At 42.6% G+C, this 18,303-nt stretch overlaps 1 protein-coding gene and 1 long non-coding RNA gene across 2 annotated transcripts in view; both read right to left on the bottom strand.

Annotated features, from left to right (window-relative positions):
* LOC142047211 (uncharacterized) overlaps nucleotides 1–18,303 on the bottom strand; it is a 190,810-nt gene that overhangs the window by 75,648 nt on the left and 96,859 nt on the right. The gene's annotated exons all lie outside the window — the stretch shown is intronic.
* Nucleotides 7,595–18,303, bottom strand: part of LOC116829400 (synaptotagmin-like protein 2) — a 68,685-nt gene continuing 57,976 nt past the window's right edge. Inside the window, exon 17 of the mRNA XM_075068820.1 lies at nucleotides 7,595–11,719. Within this exon, the coding sequence (XP_074924921.1) occupies nucleotides 11,574–11,719 (146 nt within the window). The 3' untranslated portion in view covers nucleotides 7,595–11,573. The remainder of the gene's footprint in view (nucleotides 11,720–18,303) is intronic.

Raw genomic sequence — 18,303 nt, 5'->3', positions numbered from 1 at the left:
GAAGCCACCACTGTAATGCGGATGACGTAGCACTAAAGAAGGAGCACTACAGAAAAATTGTCATGATTGACAGAATGATGCCAAGAGATATAATTTTTAAATTTGGGCAACATTTTATTGAAATATGATATGAAGATGGTATTGAAAATCCAAGGATGTGATTTTTATTAACAACAGAATCCTTCTGGACTATAGGTATAGAGACTGCAAAAATCAGTAAATACTGTATAATACTAAAGAAATGACAATAGTGAATGTCTGTTGACACTGCAAGACTACAACAGTAACCAAAGGTCAATCTGTGTTCTGACTCCTTGTAAGCGGAGATATTTAATAGAGCTCATAGTCTTGGAGAATCCTGTTCTCCACTTATGAGCTACATGAGTTACAGGAATTGTCAGTACGATACATAGTGGCAATGTAAACAATTAGGCATATAATGTCAAACGAAGTTTGCTGGTATGAGTAAACTGTACAATCTGCCATCAATCGATTGTATACATGTGGGCAGCTATTGATGACACGTGCACGTCACTATCTTCATGTAACATCTTCACGTCAACTTAAAATCAAATGATGCGCTGTGCATTCGGAGCTCTCTAGTCAGGGGTCGGCCCTTCGCAAACATTGCCTGAGTGCCTCATGGCAGCAACATGATCGGGTGGGCAAAAGGACTAGACCTGCTCAGTTGCACACCCCAGCTGAACTGGCCCTGAGAAGCGGACAAGCATCCGCGAATATGCCGGCGAAACCCAAAAGTACGGCCGGCAATTCAATTCGGGCAGCAAACGCCTCCCTGGATGAGCCGACTAAGCTCGCCATTGTCATACAAGTCAGCGTCCATCCATGAGGTGTACACTAAGGCTGCACTACATGCAACTGAATTTATGGGCGGCATTTCGGCGTGATGCTCGTCCAAGCAAATCGCCACCCACAGTCTCATCAAGTCACGGCACCGCCAGACGAAAAAGTTGGTGACCACTAGGGCCTACGGTGTCTTAGTACTTGTTCATTATGTTTTGCTCTTGCTTTCACTAGTTCATTGAATTTAGTCCCTGCTCAGCGCACCTACTACAGCTGATGAATGAACCCCAGGCAGAATAGGGGGTTGAGTGGACTCACGCCAGGTTCAGCACATGGCACGGTGCACGCCGCGAATTGCCAGCTGGGGTTCCCTTGGGGTCCCCCAGAACAGCATGGCTGCGAGTGGGTCCGGTGCCGGGGACCTCCGGGTGGTCAATGGGGCAGAAGTAAACCCATTAAGTTAAACTGGTTTTAATAACATGCATGTGGCAAGTTTTCCAATAGTGTAAGCTTATGTTTGTGTTGCTAAGAGCAAGACAGGCACAGGGGCACCAGCTTAATAATCCCGCCTAGGGCACCATAAGTCCTAAGGACGGCCCTGCCTCTAGGCAGACCTGTGCTAGGCTAGCTATGAAAACAAGGGGACCAGCGAAGAGCTGCCAGGGTCAGAGCTCATTTCTGAGCATTCTTTTACATTGGTTTGCTTTTACATTTGTTAATTATGCTAGTAACATTTGCGGGTGATGTCTGGACCCGACTGAATGCTGGGACAGAGGGAGGGCCTCTCCCCAGGGCTAGCCCTAAAGGAGTGTTCATGGAGTCTGCTCCTGCGATTAGTGCTTACTCCGATGGGCTAACTCAAGTGAGTAAAGGTTTTTGGGTTGGGGCCTTTGACAGCCGAGATGGGCTCCATTCTGGGGGAAGCGCACACATTTAATCACCCTGGTCAAAAAGCTAGGAGTGAACTCCTGGCTCCCTCAAAAGGGAGAGTTTTGCTTCAATGGGGCCATGTTATCCTTGTGGTACCTCCGATGGTGTGGATGATTGGCCACCATGTGCCTCTCAAGCAAGAACACATCTGTCACTGAAAGGGCAGTAAGTACTATTGGTAGCGCTGTGATCATTTGAAATGGGAGTTTCCTTTTAGAAGGAAACCACTGTCTTTGTCTCCATTACAATACGGCCCATTGTGGCAGTGCGGTAAAACCCTATCACCGCAAGCAGAGGCGCTATTGACCCATGGGCAGCACTGGCTAAAGGCCAGAGCCCCAGCCAGGACCTCAGAACTGATAGTTACTAGGACCCTTTGCTCCAAATATTGTACCATTTAGCCATGATTTATGGCCCTCATAAACAGCCAGTGCTTTTTACACCCACTAATTGGCAGCTGGGGATTTAAGTCATCTCCAGTCTGATGACAGAACTACAACAGGAATACATGAAACCCTGCTCGGCACCGTGCACGCCATGCAATTTTAATGCCCTTTTGGTTTCCAAGGATACAAAAAATAAAATCAATCAAGCATACGTTTCTGCAGTGCTGTTTGTGCATGAGCCTCACAATACGGCACTCTGCTCACAACGCCGCCTGGAAAAGTGCAACTTTAATTATTAAATGTAGCTTTTCTAAGGACTAGAATAACCAGATTCCACAACTGGGAAACACTGGACCTGATTTTGATCTCTTTTTCACCAATGTAACACCATTGCCTTCCATGGCGTTACACCTGCTTCACACTGCTGAGAGATCAGCATCGGGCCTACAGGAAGAAGCCGTGGTGAGGCTATATGCTTTGAGGGCTGATTCGCCACTGCCTTGGGTAGTCAGTTACACCTACTCAGATTACACCCACTAAGCAGTTAGGCTACTAAAGCTGTACCTTACACTGGCTCTGACTTTGGACCCTGAGTCTCCTTTCACTTACACGAAACTCCATGGGATTTCATCTTGCTATACACTGGTGCAAATCACAGCAGAATTGGGCCCTATGTAGATACTGACCAACCATCTGCTGGTGCATTATAGACAACTAGATCAATGTGCTGGATTTGATTAAAATTAACTATCTGCAACAGACAATTTATGAACTAGTTACACAAGTAAATCCCCTGTTAAATTAGACATGTCCTGGCAGCTGTGAATCCAAGACTAATTACAGTACTGACAGACCGGCAAATGTTCGTACACGAGACGCACCAACTGTTGCATCCTATTGTGAAAGCCAGAAGCAGCAGGCCAACCTTAGGAGGTTTATTAGTTCGACAACACCACAGTTTGCACGGCCTTTACTGACAAGTATGAAGACAATGGTACAAGGGAGCCCTAAAGCAACGGAGAATTGAGCCCACAGACTCCACTAAACTTACTGGTTTTTTTTTTTTTTTTTTTTTTTTTTAATAAAGAGCATTTTATGATGGCTAAAGGTGCCAGAGTGACAGCCCGGGGGCCTGAAGGGCTCATATCATCCCAGGACAGGTATAACATGCTGTCTCTTGTTAAAGTGCTATAAAATTGTATGGTGCCCTGCCATATAGAGTGCAGCGTACATTTTAGTCTAGCCCCCATTAGTCAAATAAAGGAAGGAGTCACAGTATGTTTTCCCAAACAGAGCCCCAGGCTCCCTAGCAAAACACTGATGTCCCTGAAAAATGAATTAACCACCGTTGCTCAGTGTATTGCAGGTGTGAGCGTGGGTCCCTTATTTCAGAGTATGTTCAAAAGGGTACGGGCTGATTGGTCTACGTGGCAGTTTTCCCATTCAAGGATTCCCGCTGGCCTGCTAAAACTCAGATTACTGAGCAGAGCAGAGCCTCCGTCAGGAATATTATGCCCTTGTAGCCCTGCAGGTCTTTTCAGTGAGTGCACAGGATCTCTTCATACATAAAAGCAGCCCCATACATCAGGAAGAACTAATAATGAACGGCGGGGAGGGTGCAGCAAGTTTTCTCCGTGCAGCCTGCCGTTAGCGCCTAACAGTGTTAGAAAATGGTTCTATGGTTTCCCCTTTGAGACTTGCCATCAATCACTTGTTTAGAGCTGGAACGCTACTTTGGCTTGCTGGCAGCCTGCAAGGTCAGCTTAGGGATGCTACACATACAGAGTCTAATTTTGTGCAACTGAAGCCAATGGCAGGGTTGCAATGCACTGTGAATGGGGGAACAATGCAGCTGGCCTGTGTTTTGAAATCCTGGGCAAACCTAAACACAACACATGATTATTCCATCAGTTACATTTTTATTGGAAGCTCAGCTACTTGGTTCGACACAGTATTGGGGGTTTTTGTGGCTGTGTGTATTAATGTGTTTCCATTTTACAACCGGCGTTATAAATAATGAATTCCAACAGAAGGCCTGAAAAAAAAAATGCCTTTAGGTTTAGCCAGCAGAACTTTGTACTTTGGTCTCCCACCTTGTGCCTTTAGCAAGGCCATTAAAACACAGGAGGCAGGTCTAATTCTGACCCATGCAAGAGCTTTCATTGCCATGAAGGCATGGCAGAGCCAGCTGTGCATCTTTCTGGTTTAAGAAGAAGAAAAGATTTGCCTGCTTATTTAAACCTATTGCCCAGCGCAATGGCTGTGTCACAGATTGCAGATGTGCTAAGTAAGCCGGCAAAGAAGTGAGCCTTTGTTACATTTTTGATTAACCTGATTGTATTGTGGTAGCATGAAGCGGCACCAAATAATAAATGTTGACACCCCCCCCCCCCCCCGCCTTAGGGCCTGATCCTGACTTTATTAGGAGTGGCAGAAACTCAGCACCTCCCAGGATTGGGCCCTTATTGCTTGGCTTATTGTTTAGGCTCCTAACCTCCCGATGCACGTGCAACAGTGCTAAGCCGAGCTCAGAGTCTGATCTGCTGCTCACTATGGTTCATAGCAAAGCTTCCATTAGCCTCAGTGGACTGATTCAGGCCCTCAGCCCACAGTTCTATGCGGTGCTGGTGGGATGGGAGGGTGCCCAGCAGAATCCCTGCTTGTCTCATTCCAAATGGTCATCTTTGCTGGGCACCTGCCACCCATACTCTGCTTAGATTTTACCAGTTGAATCCAGGAGGAAGTTCACCTGCCTGAACATTGAATAGAAGCGAAAAAAGGATGCGACCCTGGGATATTAAACAAATCTGCTGTACCAGCCAACTCAGGAGCTCTGTCAGGCCCGGCCTGTGCCCGTGCCCCTCAGCAGAGTAATGAGATCATATCTCCATCCTCCATGGGTGGTTTTTCCTCCCTAGGACTGCAGTGCTGCCTAGCTCCCTGGTTAGTTTGGTGGTCAACCCAAGCCTTTGACGAGCAGTAAATATTCATTTGTGCTGGGGAAGGGTGGAGGAGCATGCTTGGCTTGAGAAATGCTGTGCTAAATCTGTGAGCTACAATATTTTCCATGGGCCTGGCTGTGATCTGAGAAACATGCGTGGGAGAATAATCAGGATTGATTGAAAGGGAAAATGAGAAGCATGACAAACCTTGTAGCAGGTATGGGTAGCCAAGCTGAGAGGTCAGATGTATGCAGCTCTCTCTGGCATCTCTTCTCCCCAGGTCAATTATTAATCGTTACTATTTACCAAGGGACAGCTACGTATACCTTAATATTAGTTAACACCATATATCCCAGCCATCCCCTGGCTTCAGGGGGACTGTTCGTGGAGTGAGGTGAGGAGGGGAATAAGAATCTGGTCATATTGTTTATGGGAATGTGCACAATATGGAATCATAGACATGGAGGGTGGGAAGGGACCTTGCAAGGTCATCAAGTCTAATCTCCTGCAGTGTGGCAGAACCAAGTGATCCTAAACCATCCGTGACAGGTGTATGTCCAACCTGTTCTAAAAAATTTCCAGTGTTGGGGATTCCACAACCTCCCTTGGGAGCCTATTTCACAGCTTAACTACCCCTACTGTTAGAAAGTTTTTCCTATTGTCTACCCTAAATTTCCCTGGCTGCAGATTAACCTCATTACTTCTTGTCCTATCTGCGGTGGACATGGAGACCAATCAATCCCCATCCCCTTTATAACATCCTTTAGCACATTTGATGACTGTTATCTTTCCTAAAGTGTTGCATGCAGAATTAGACACAATACTCCAGCTGACACTGCGCTGAGGAGAGCGGGACAATTACATCCCACGTCTTACATGCAACACTCCTATTAATACGCCCCACAATGAGATTAGCCTTTTTTGCAGCTGTATCACACTGATGACTCCTATTCAATCTGTGGTCCACTCTAACCCCCAGATCCTTCTTTGCCTAGTCAGTTATTCCCCAAGTTCTAATTGTGCATGTGATTTTTCCTTCCTAAGCATAGTTCTTGGCATTTGTCTGTGTTGAATTTCATCTTGTTGATTTCAGACCAGTTCTCCAATTTGTCAAGGTTGTTTTGAGTGCTAATCCTGTTCTGCAAAGTGCTTGCAATTCCCTCCCACCTTGGTGTCATTTGCAAGTTTTATAAGCATATTCTCCTCTCTCTCATTCAAGTCATTAATGGACATATTGAACAAATAGCAGACCCAGGACTGACCCTGAAAGATCCCACTATATACACCCTCCCAGTTTGAGAGTGAACTATTGAGAACTGGTCTTTGAGAATGATCTGCCAATAAATTGTGCACCCACATTATAGTAATTTAATTTAGAGCACATTTCCCTTGTTTGCTTATGAGAATGGCCTGTGGGACTGTATCAAAACCTTACTAAAACCAAGATGATCACATCTACTCCTTCCCCCCACATCCACTCAGCCAGTAGCCTTGTTGAAAAAGGTTGGTTTAGCAAGGTTAGCTGTCCTGCGTCTGATGAAGTGGGTATTCACCCACGAAAGCTCACGCTCCAAAACGTCTGTTAGTCTATAAGGTGCCACAGGATTCTCTGCTGCTTTGGCTATTCCTTGTAACTCAATTATCCTCTAGGTGCTTAGCAATTGATTGTTCAATTATTTGCTCTCCTATCTTTTCCTGGTATTGAAGTTAGGCTTACTGGCCTATGATTTCCCAGGTCCTCTTTGTTCCCCTTTTTAAAGATAAGTACTAGGTTTGCCCTTCTCCAGTCCTCTAGCACCTCCAAAAGTTCTCAAAGATAATTGCTAATGGTGCCAACATTGCTTCAGTTAATTCCTTAAGTACCCTAGGATGAATTTCATCAGGCAAGGCCCCTGAGGCCTGGTGTTTTCTAGACATATAAGAGTACATCATGGAGGAGCCCAGACCACATACAGATGGAATCTCCGTTTCAGAAATGGCTCCATCATTCAGTAGGATTTTGCCTGCTTGGTACTTTTGAAGCAGAAATTGTTACTGTGTTCGGCCTGATCTCACACCACTTTTATGCTGGTGTAAACGTCAATGGAGCTACTTGCCCTAAGATCCAGAATCAAGCTCACTGTCAAAACCCTGCATCTGAAAGTTGGCAGGAAAGTGTCAAAATCCAGATCTCAGTTACACTAATCTACTTGTCTTCTAATGCTTTTTTCTGGCATTCATGAAATAGAACTAGCTGCAGTGGGAACAGGTGCTGCTCTGCAATGGCAATCTTCATGCCCAGTGGTTGATGCTGAGTGTAACATACACTTCCCCTACCTTACAATGTCTTTGCAAATATATTTTAGTGTGACATTTTAACGAGTGACCCAGTGTGTTTCTGACAAGCTTCTTGTCATCAGCTGCCACTGTGAACAACAAAGGGAACAATCCTCCTGCAAAAACCAAACATGACTAACATATCTTAGAGATGGGAAAAATGTAAATAAATAGGGGAGATGTTAGTAACTAAGAACAACTACACTGAATACACACTTATCAGGCACTGAAGTGTGGTTTATTGATTTTGTTTCACACACAGAGGTCAGTTTTACAAATTCCTTTTGGTTTATTTAACCAGCCCACAAAATACAGTATTTCTTCTTTGAAATATGTCTTATTACATAGATTTATGTTGTTGGGAGTCTACTAAATATTTCTCTCTTCAGCTTATGAGTTTCACAGTAAGATCAGTTTTGCTTTTCTCTGTCTTGGTCAAGATTAGAGCTGGGCAAATACTTTACTCAACAAATGTTGACTTTTCCTATCCAAGTACAGAAAGTGATTCCTTGAATACTCTTCAAGATTATTCTCCAAATTATTGCTGGTAATCTGTCCAAAGATTGTTCATGAGCTGTTTGTTCCAAGTAGTTGGTTAACAATCTGAGCAGGTCTGATTAGACACAGGTAACATGGTATACTTGTCTCCTGACTGGAGGAGCAAAACTTCTTATAATCTGGCTTCCTCTGCACATCTTGCGATTGGTGAATTAAAAATTTGCTACTTGAGCAAAACACTCCTGCCTGTAAATTCACTCGCAAGATATCTGCAAAAAGCAGATATGAAAGAGGCATGAGCACAAGTAAAGCACATTCATTCAGGAATGCAGAAGAATGGTCATGGGGAGTTTTTCCTGCAGAATTTGCCCAGCTCTAGTCAAGATATTAACTTTCATTTAAAAAAGGGCCAGATCCTGTAACCCACACACAGGCCTACTCCGGACTATAGGATTACTTGTGTCCCACCAGTAACTGGGGGTTGCAGAATCTAGCCCTAAGGACCATAACTTCGGTTTCAGCTGCATGCAAAGACACATGTGACTTCAACGAAGCTGCATGTTTGTATCCAGGGGAATTATGGACCTAAATATATTTACTATGTATAAGAAAAGCCCTGTCTCTTGAAGGGAGTTTGTTTAGTCCATCATACAAAAAAATAATAAATACAGTCAGAAGGCTTTTGGTCTGTTATTTCCAAATTAATCTGCATGTTAACACGTTAGCAGCCTATAACATTTAGATACTTTACCACTTACAGGTTGAATTCACAGATTACAAATGTCAATGTAAGACACATACCAATGGCCATTAACCTTTTATTTGCTACAGGTTCCTCCACTCCTATGTATGACACTAACATGTGACAAAGTGCCTTGCATTTTTGCTGATAAAGTGCTTTCATTTTATTAAGTGAAGCAGATATGGCCTCCTACATTACACATGACTATGCTACCACTGTATTATGCTTGGCTGTGTAATCTTTTACGCTGATGTGCTAATAAATACAAAAAGCTTCTGAAATCAATCGGAGCTTAATTTACAAGAACAAAAAACAAAAACACCCTCCCAAAAACCAATGCAACCTTAAAACAAAACAAAAATATATAGATCACAATATCTTGGGCCAAACTCATCCAAACTTCGACACCAGGGATGAACTTGGTCCTATAACAATGATTATTTCACTTTGTCGGTACCATATTAGGAAAGAACTGACTCTTAGGTGTAGAGCTAATGCTAATATGAAATAAATACTTAAAGAGTAATTTGAAAAGTTCATGTGTATGTAAACAGCGGTTTTGGCACATTCATCACACATGTACAAACACTGTAAATTACTGAAAGGAAAAATAAAGTATGTATTTACATTATGGTCCAAAATGCTGATACCCATTATTCACAATAAATAGCACTTCACTCCACAGACAGTCCCACAGAAGTCAGTGGGACCACTCAGAGTAAGGTACTACTCAAACAGTAAGAGTATCAGAATCTGCTCCTATGTAAGCAGAAAATCAGTATGTTATAGGCCAGATTTTCATACTCGGGTTTAATAGCACGTTAGCCAAGGAGTAATCTTCTCAACTTTGACAGCACTATCCATGGAGTAAAGCATTACTCAATGTAAGAGTATCTGAATCCACTCTGAGTAACTTCATTGAAGCCAACAAGGCTACTCAGGGTAGTAAAGTTAAGATTTTAAACTGAGCCAATCCCAACCACAGGGCCAATCTAGCTCCTTTTGTTCACACTTCAGAGACAGTCAATGCGATAATTTGTGTGACTGAAGTGAACCAGATTGCAACTCAGACAATCTTTAGTATCTCTTTCTCTTCATTTGATCTTGTTTTCCTATGGGCTATTTCTTAGTGCTTCAACCCTACAGTTGGCCAACATTTTTCTAACATTAACTTTTGACCTTTTGTTTTACTAAAATGAATTTAATGAAAAGGCTACTTACATCAACTTAACTTTTCAGGGTTTGTGAAAAAAAAGTGTCTTGATATTCTTAATAAAAATGTTCTCTATCACTTATGACCTATTTTTTGGTAAATTGAAAGTCTGTGGTAATCTAAGACAGGTGCTTTGGTAAACAAATAATTTAAAAAATGGGAAATTAAGAAATCCACAAAACCAAAAAAAGGGATCAGTTTCGAACCCTTCAAAAGGTAAACAAACTTCAACTGTTTTCATGATTTCCCTCTACATTTCTCAACCAGCTTTACTCAGCCTTGCAAATTGCTTTTAAAGGTCAGATATCTAGAGCAGAAATTTCTCCAAGGAGCAACCACTCTGGACGAAGCCAGTATGATTCTGTTTAGTGTGGCATTGCCTCTATTTTATTTTGTATATATCATTACTCAGGCCATACTAATGATAGGTATAAGGAGATCATTTGGTACCTGACGGAAATCATTCTATTTAATCAGAATATGTACATTTAAAGAGGAAATTACAAAGCTGCATTTAAAATTGTTGCAAAATCTCTACTGAAACGCACTGGATAGATGCAAAATCCCTAAAAGCTGCTATTTAATGATAACTCCAACACAGACCGCAACTTGTTGTCATCAGTCAAGAGAAAGGAAGGAAGATCAAAGAAGTAGCCAGAGGTACAGGGAGCAGTGGAATATTTCACCAGCTCTTTTTACTATGTAACTTGTTACTTTCGTTCAGTATGTACAGTCATGGAATACTTACCTTTCCCATCAGGTCCAAAAATCTCCCTCCTCTCCTTGGCTGCAGTTTTGATCTTTCTTGATACACCTCATGAGTCTGACAGAAAGGCTGCTTGCTTGCTACACATCTTAATTTCATACTTAATGTTTTATATACACAAGGTATTTGAAAGAACTGATTTGGCCCAGCAGTGATTTAATCATATTTTGTATTTGGCAGAGTGCAAACTAATTTATATTTCACTGCAGTTTTCCTTTAAGTAAGTGACTTGCCCAAGATCACAGAGGAAGTTTGTGGCAGGGTTGGGAATAGAACCTGTATCTACTGAGTCCTGGGCTGGTACATTAGCTGAAAGACATCATTCCTTGTTTCCAAATAAAAAAACAGTATGGAATTAAATTTATTGAATTCTTCTCTGATATCTTAGTCATGTTGCTACATTGTCTGCTCCAAATAGTCCTCTTTCTGCAGGTTCACCTTGGATCTCAAAGCAATCTAAACTGGATTTTTCCTCTGAGTCATAGCCACATTATCAGTGACAGATGGAAAAGTTCCATTTTGAGATGATGCTTGCAATCCTGCATCCGGTATGAACCGTACCACTTGAAAGGAAACATGGATAATGCCAAGCTGAAGCTTTTTTACAATTGTCTCACTGCACAGAAAAACAGCACAAAATCCAGTAACAAAATAAACCCTGTATAAAAAAAAATTTACACTTCTTCCCTGCTAAAGTACTGAGAGTCTAATGAAATCTAAGATAGAGTATATAAATGATTAACAAAGGTAACCATTGGCCTCTTGCTAAACTGATGCTATGCTTGATTTTAGCATCTTCTAAATCCTCTACCGCGGATTAAAACCACTTAGCACCTACCATCTTTAAAGCACAATGCAATCATTATCTAATTAACCTGACACTTGTGCAGGTAGGGGAGAGGCTCTGTTCCCAGGTCACAGGGAGCTTCCCAATTCTAATGAATATGCTCATAGTTTTAATTGTACGACAAAAGTTTCATTTCAGTTTCCTCCTCCCTGCCAGTGAGCGCAGCGGCAGTGATCCTTCAATCCATTCATTGGAGGCTGACATCATTTCCTGCCAAAAGGCCACTTCCTCCTGCGTGGAGTCCATCCAGTCCACGGAGATGCCATAGCTAGTGCCTTAAAAAGAACAAGAAGGAGGTGATCATGGCAAGAGCTGCAGAAGAGGTTTCTATTACATGCAAAAATATTTAAATATAATCTAGTCCTTCATTGGGGGCCCAATCCAGAGGAGTGCTGAGCACCCTGAACACTTATTGTTCCACTGCTGAGACTGTGAATGTCAGGCCAAAGCCAATTTAAGTGCCCAAAGTCAGAAGTCCCTTAAATGCAATTTGCAAAGAAAAATTATATTGGGCTCATGCCTTTCTTGATGCATAAAGAAGGCCTAAAAATTGTGTTTTTAAAAAGAACTTGTTATGAGTGTGTGTGTGTGTGTGTGTATGTTGTTTTTTGCCTGTTTTAGACCAGCAATTCATCGCTTGTCTACCTTGGAAGCACTAGTGAAATGATGATATCACAAGGTTTCAAAAGACTGAAAGTGCTAATAAAAGAAGGGATTTTTTAATCAGGCTGTTGAAAACCTTTTGGTGTTGTTAAATGTGTATTAACACCAATGCTTAATGAACATTTTGTAGAAAGGATACTGTTAAATCTTTAACAGCCCTACTTTAATTGACTCCTAAGACCTCAGAATGCATACATGCGGAGGCCCCAGGGCTTGGAGCAAAACAAGAGAAGACCAGACTTAACATTCCTGATATTTTAGAAGGTAAAAATCCAAGCAGAAAAAAAAAAAAAGTTTAAAAAAAACTCATGCCTTTTTTTTTTTTTTTTTTTGGTATATTATGTGGCTGTCATCACCATTCAACATCTTTTACCTGTATATTATATCCCTTTCCACCACCCCCCATTTGATTCCTCTGTTTAAGCTCTTACTCTGCAAACACTTTACACACATATAATTTTAAGCATACAAGTAGCAGCCCCATTGAAGTCAACAGAATTACCCATTTGCTTAAAGTTATAACATGCCTAGTGTCTGCAGGATTGGGCCATATAACATGAACATTTTGGGTAAGGACTGCCTCTGTATGTTTACACAGTACCTAAGACAACCGGGACCCAATCCCAACTTGGGCCTCTGGGTGCTAGTGTGAGATAAAATGATAAACAGATAACAATGAAGCAGTAAAATAAGGAACAAGCCCAATTTCTCCAAAAGCCTCCTTTAAAATGTACAGACCTTTAACAGGGATGCAATGAACATTGACATCATTGCGATTTTTAGATGTGATCAAAATTGTGAATTTGGTGTTTTGTTTTAAAAAAAAGGAGGAAAAAAAAAAGTGTCCAAGCAGCAACAGTCGTTTTTGCTACAAAGTACAAGTATACTTTAAAGATGCATCAAAATATGAATGTGAATGAACGAAGATTATTTTAGGACTCATACAGAATATGACTGAATCCTGGGGCATTCTATCTGGTAGCAATCCAGAGCTACACTCTGGCCTACATTTCTTTCATATAGGAATCAAGTTTCTGATACTGTAAGAATGTGTACATTTAATTGCAATTCAATTACTCTGGCAATTCTCATTTACCTAGCACTTGGCTTTAAGTTCAAACAATAATCAATTTGTAAGCATCAGAGGATAATAGGATGATAAGTAGCAGCCAACATGGATTTGTCAGGAATAAATCATCCCAAACCAACCTAACTGCCCTCTTTGACTGGGCTACTGGGCACAGGGTGAAAGATCTTGACAGGGCCGTCCTTAGGATTTATGGTGCCCTAGGCGGGATTATTAAACTGGTGCCCCTGTGCCTGTCTTGCTCTTAGCAACACAAACATAAGCTTACACTATTGGAAAACTTGCCACATGCATGTTGTTAAAACCAATTTAACTTAATTAAGCAGACAGTAGGTTTTTATGCGATGGACAGCATAAAGAGGTAAGGCAGCTATAGAAACTGATTTGACAGACTGATGCAATATAAATATATTTTTAATTGTCAACATTTTATTGGAAATTGCGTGAGAGGTATTGAAACAAGGATGTGTTTTTAATTAAAGCAATCGTTTCTGGCTTGTTTGGGCTGAAAATGTCAGTAAATAATGTCAATCGTATTGACAAAGACAAAGTGATGTCTTGTTTGAATTGCACGAATCGCAGAAGACTAATCAAGTGTGTCCTGACTCATTGTAGAGCGGAGATAGTTTTTAATGAGTTAGTTTGAGAACCGCGCGTCTCCTGAATGCTGCTGTTACAGGAAGTGGGCAGTCGAATACAGATGGCAATGTAAATTAGGATATATTCAACAGTTGCGTAGAGGAACCTGGTACAATGTCCATTACGATTTGCCTTGGTATATTGATGACATGGCACTCAATCGTCACAGAGATTCAAGTCCATTTAAATCAAAACAATCGCGTGGCTCGGAGGCGTAATAGGTCAGGTGGTCCCCATGTGGGCTGAGGGTTGCTGGGCCACTGGGCTCTCAGTACAACCCGTAGTAACTCGGCCCAGGCGGAACGCATCCGCGAAATGCACCAAAATCGCGCATCGGAGCAACCGTCTGGATGACGCGGCTTAGCCTGCCAAACAATGCAGCGTCATCCAGAGGCGTCGTCGCGAACATCCACTGAATTTGGTGGCATTTTCGGGATGCTCGCCACTCACGGTCTTCATCTGGTGCCCACCAGACGAAAAAGGTTGGGACACTGTGCTAGGTTCTGGGCACTTTGTCATTAGTTGCTCGTGTTTTCCTATTTTGTTGAATTTAGTCTGCTCAGCACACGAACCAGCTGAAGTGATGATCCCAGGCAGATAGGGGTTGAGTGTTCAGGCCAGGGTAACCGCCGGCCTGCTCGCCGCTGCAGCGGTTGGTTCCTGGGGGTCCCCATAAAGCAGGGCTGCTGGGGGCCAGTGGGCCTGGGACCCCGGGCATGGGGCGGCAGCTAACCACCAGAGCAGAGGCGGGCTGAGCCGCTTAGCCACCGCTGCATGCCCACGCATTACAATCATTGCGTGCCACCTTTGGCACATGTCCATAGGCTTTCTGATCCCTGCTCTAACATTAGTAGAGAGAGCATTGATTACAGTTTTAGGAGGGCTCTATTAGCAGTACAGGCTATAGGAGACACGTCACATATATTGTTTCTCTGATGAAGAATGGCCCACTCCCTCCCAGACCAAAACAAAATAGTTGTCATACACATAAGTGTACAACTTAATTTCTGTTTTGGCTAAGATTATTGAATTTTTTTTTTTAACCTAACATATGAATTTGAATTCAGGATGTTAGCAAGATTGGCGAACAAATTGTTAAATGGACAATCTATAATGGCATAACAGCATTGCTTCCCTGCTGGCTACACCCACCTGCTGGTCACAGGCTGCAGTTAGAGGTGGATAGTATTAGGTGAGAGAACTGCAGACCCCAATATCCACCTCTTTGGTGTCACGAGAGGTCAGAGACAGCAGCAGCAACTTCAGGTCTATCACATGCCATGGGCACCACCGCACGCCACCAGAACCATGGTGAAGTTAGTAAGCATCTGATCTCAGAGACAGGGCACCATGGAGGTGCACGCAACAGTTCATCGCGCCTGTGCAGCTCTCCCCCTGGAGTAGATGGACGCTGCCGCCTGGGGAGTAGACGCGCTCCTAGCTAGGGTGAGGCCAGATCCAGATATCCTGATTTATAGGGCCAGTATTTTGGGGGCTTGTCTCAATCTTACCTATACCCACCTAGGGTGACCAGACAGCAAGTGTGAAAAATCAGGATGGGGGTGGGGGGAAATAGGAGCCTATATAAGAAAAAAATTCAAAAATCGGGACTGTCCCTATAAAATCGGGACATCTGGTCACTCTACAGATGAGTTCCTTTCCCCACCCCTTCCCAGAGACCACAGCAGCCAATCCCCTCCCTCAGACTGCGCTGCATTCGGCTCTCTCTAGGACCCAGCAGCCCTGCTCTTACATGCTCCACTGCTTCCTGTCTGTCCGGACTCCCAGCAGAGCGGTGCCCCCAGACCTAGTGGTGCCCTAGGCGGCTGCCTATTCTGCCTATGGCTAAGGACGGCCCTGGATCTTGATATTAGTAGGGCTTTGACACAGTCTCCCATGACATTCTCATATTGAAACTAGGGAAATTGGTTGAGTTGAAATTACTAAAAGGTGAATGCACACTTGGTGCAAAGACCATCCTCAGAGTAGTTAATGGTTCACTGTGAAACTGGAAAGGTGGATATAGTGGGATTGCTCAGGGGTCAGTCCTGGGTCTAGCATTTTTCAATACTTTCTTTAATTATTTGGATAAGGGAGAGGAGACTGCTTATAAAATTTGTGGATGGTGACACTAAGCTGGGAGGCGTTTCAAGCACTTTTGAGGACAGTATTAGAATTAAAAATCATCTTAAATTGAAGAATTAGTCTGCAATCAACAGGATCAGATTTAATAAAGACAAGCGCAAAGTACTGCATTTAATAAGGAAAAAAATCAAATGCAACGTTACAAAATAGGTAGTACCTAGATAGGCAGTAGTATAGCAGAAGAGAATTCAGGGCTTATAGTGAATCACAAATTGAATACGAGTCAACAGTGTGATGCAGGTGCAAAAAAAGGCTAATTGAGGCCTTAGCTGGAATGCCATGTCCAGTTCTCGGCACCATATATTGAGAGAGAGGTGGACAAATTGGGGAGAGCAACAAAAATGATAAAATGTGAAGAAAACCTGACCTCTGAGGAAGGGTTAAAAAGGCTGGGCATGTTTAGTCTTAAGACAAGACTGAGAGGGGACCCGATAACAGTCTTCAAGTATGTCAAAGGCTGTTATAAAGAGGGTGGTGATCAATGACTCTCCACGTCCACTGAAGGTATGACATGATGGTGTCATAAACCGATAGTTAAGGGTTAACGTCTCTTTCACCTGTAAAGGGTTAAGAAGCTCAGTAAACCTGGCTGACACCTGACCAGAGGACCAATAGGGGAACAAGATACTTTCATATCTTGGTGGAGGGAAGTCTTTTGCTTGTTCTCTTTGTGTTATTGCTGTTTGCTCTTGGGACTAAGAGGGACCAGACGTCCATCCAGGCTCTCCAAATCTTTCTGAATCAGTCTCTCATGTTTCAAACTTGTAAGTAGCCAGGCAAGGAGGATTAGTTTTAATTTTGTTTTTTCTCAACTTGTAAATGTTTATTTTTGCTTGAAGGATTTTACCTCTATTTGCTGTAACTTTGAACCTAAGGCTAGTGCAGGGGGGGTCCCTCTGGTCTGTAGGAATCTGATTACCCTGTAAAGCATTTCCCATCCTGATTTTACAGAGATAATTTTTACCTTTTCTTTCTTTAATTAAAAGCTTTCTTTTTAAGAACCTGATTGATGTTTCCTTGTTTTAAGATCCAAGGGGACTGGATCTGGACTCACCAAGGATTGGTGGGGGAAGGGAGGGGGGATGGTAAATTTCTCCTTGTTTTAAGATCCAAGGGGTTTGGATCTGTGTTCACCAGGGAATTGGTGAAGTCCCTCAAGGCAACCCAGGGAGGGGACAAAGTTTTGGGGGAACAGAGAGTGCCCCAGACACTGGAATTCTGGGTGGTGGCAGTATACCAGAGCTAAGCTAGTAATTAGGCTTAGAAGTGTCCATGCAGGTCCCCACATTTGTACCCTAAAGTTCAGAGTGGGGAAAGAACCTTGACAGATGGAATGGGCTTAATCTGCAGCAAGGGAGATTTAGGTTAGCGAGTAAGAAAAATGTCTAACTATAAGGATATTTAAGTACTGGAACAGGTTATCAAGGGAGATTGTGGAGCCCTCGTCACTAGAGGTTTTTAAAAACAAAGTTAGACATATGACTGTCAGGGACAGTCTAAATATACTTGGTCCTGCCTCAGAATACGGGTGGGGTTGAAATGGACCAGATGACTTCTTGAGATCCCTTCCAGTCCTATACTTCTATGATTCTATAACACTGCCAACCAGAGAAATGTCTGAATTTGAACCATATCATATTGACAACAGTGAATCCTGAATGTGGTATTTTTAGAAATTGTTTATTAGCTTGTTGTAGCTGCTATTTCACAGTTGGGAACTTCATAACACTCTTGGTGACATGTTAGGAGACAGAAAACAGAAGGTGTGCTGGCAAGTCCCACTGTTAAGTAGGTCTGAGAGGAAGATCTTCCAACTGCTACAAATGTTTTCCAAAACAACCCCTGGGGAACTGTTCATCCTGTATTACAACCCACTGAAATTTCCTCTGCCTCTTCCCTCTCAGCAAGGCCTCCTGTAACAATTTCATGGTCTAATAATAAATGAATGCAGTTTAGAGTCCTTTGTGAGTTATACTTGTTGCACTTTAACAGTTTAATGTAGAAAAATAAAATCTGCCAAGGCCTAAATGTGGGACATGCTGCAAGCTAACCCACAATGAGCACCACCAGAAAAAGGCACAGAACAGATTAACAGAATGGAATTCATTTATTTAGCATCAATAATGTTGATTATAATCTCTGCATTAGGAGGCAACATTTTTTTAGGTCAACTATGTGTGTTAAAGGCAAGATGACTTGGATAATAGAGTAGAGAGTAGGCTTATAAAATATGCAGATGACATCAAGCTGTGAGGAGCCATAACCACTTTGGAGAACAGGATTAGAATTCAAAGTGACCTTGACAAATTAGAAGAATCTTTCTGA

The sequence above is a fragment of the Chelonoidis abingdonii genome, chromosome 8 (genome assembly GCF_003597395.2).
Source record: "Chelonoidis abingdonii isolate Lonesome George chromosome 8, CheloAbing_2.0, whole genome shotgun sequence".
Taxonomy (NCBI): domain Eukaryota; kingdom Metazoa; phylum Chordata; order Testudines; family Testudinidae; genus Chelonoidis; species Chelonoidis abingdonii.
Note: the sequence above shows the minus strand (reverse complement) of the source record. Positions and strands in the feature narration are given on the sequence as shown.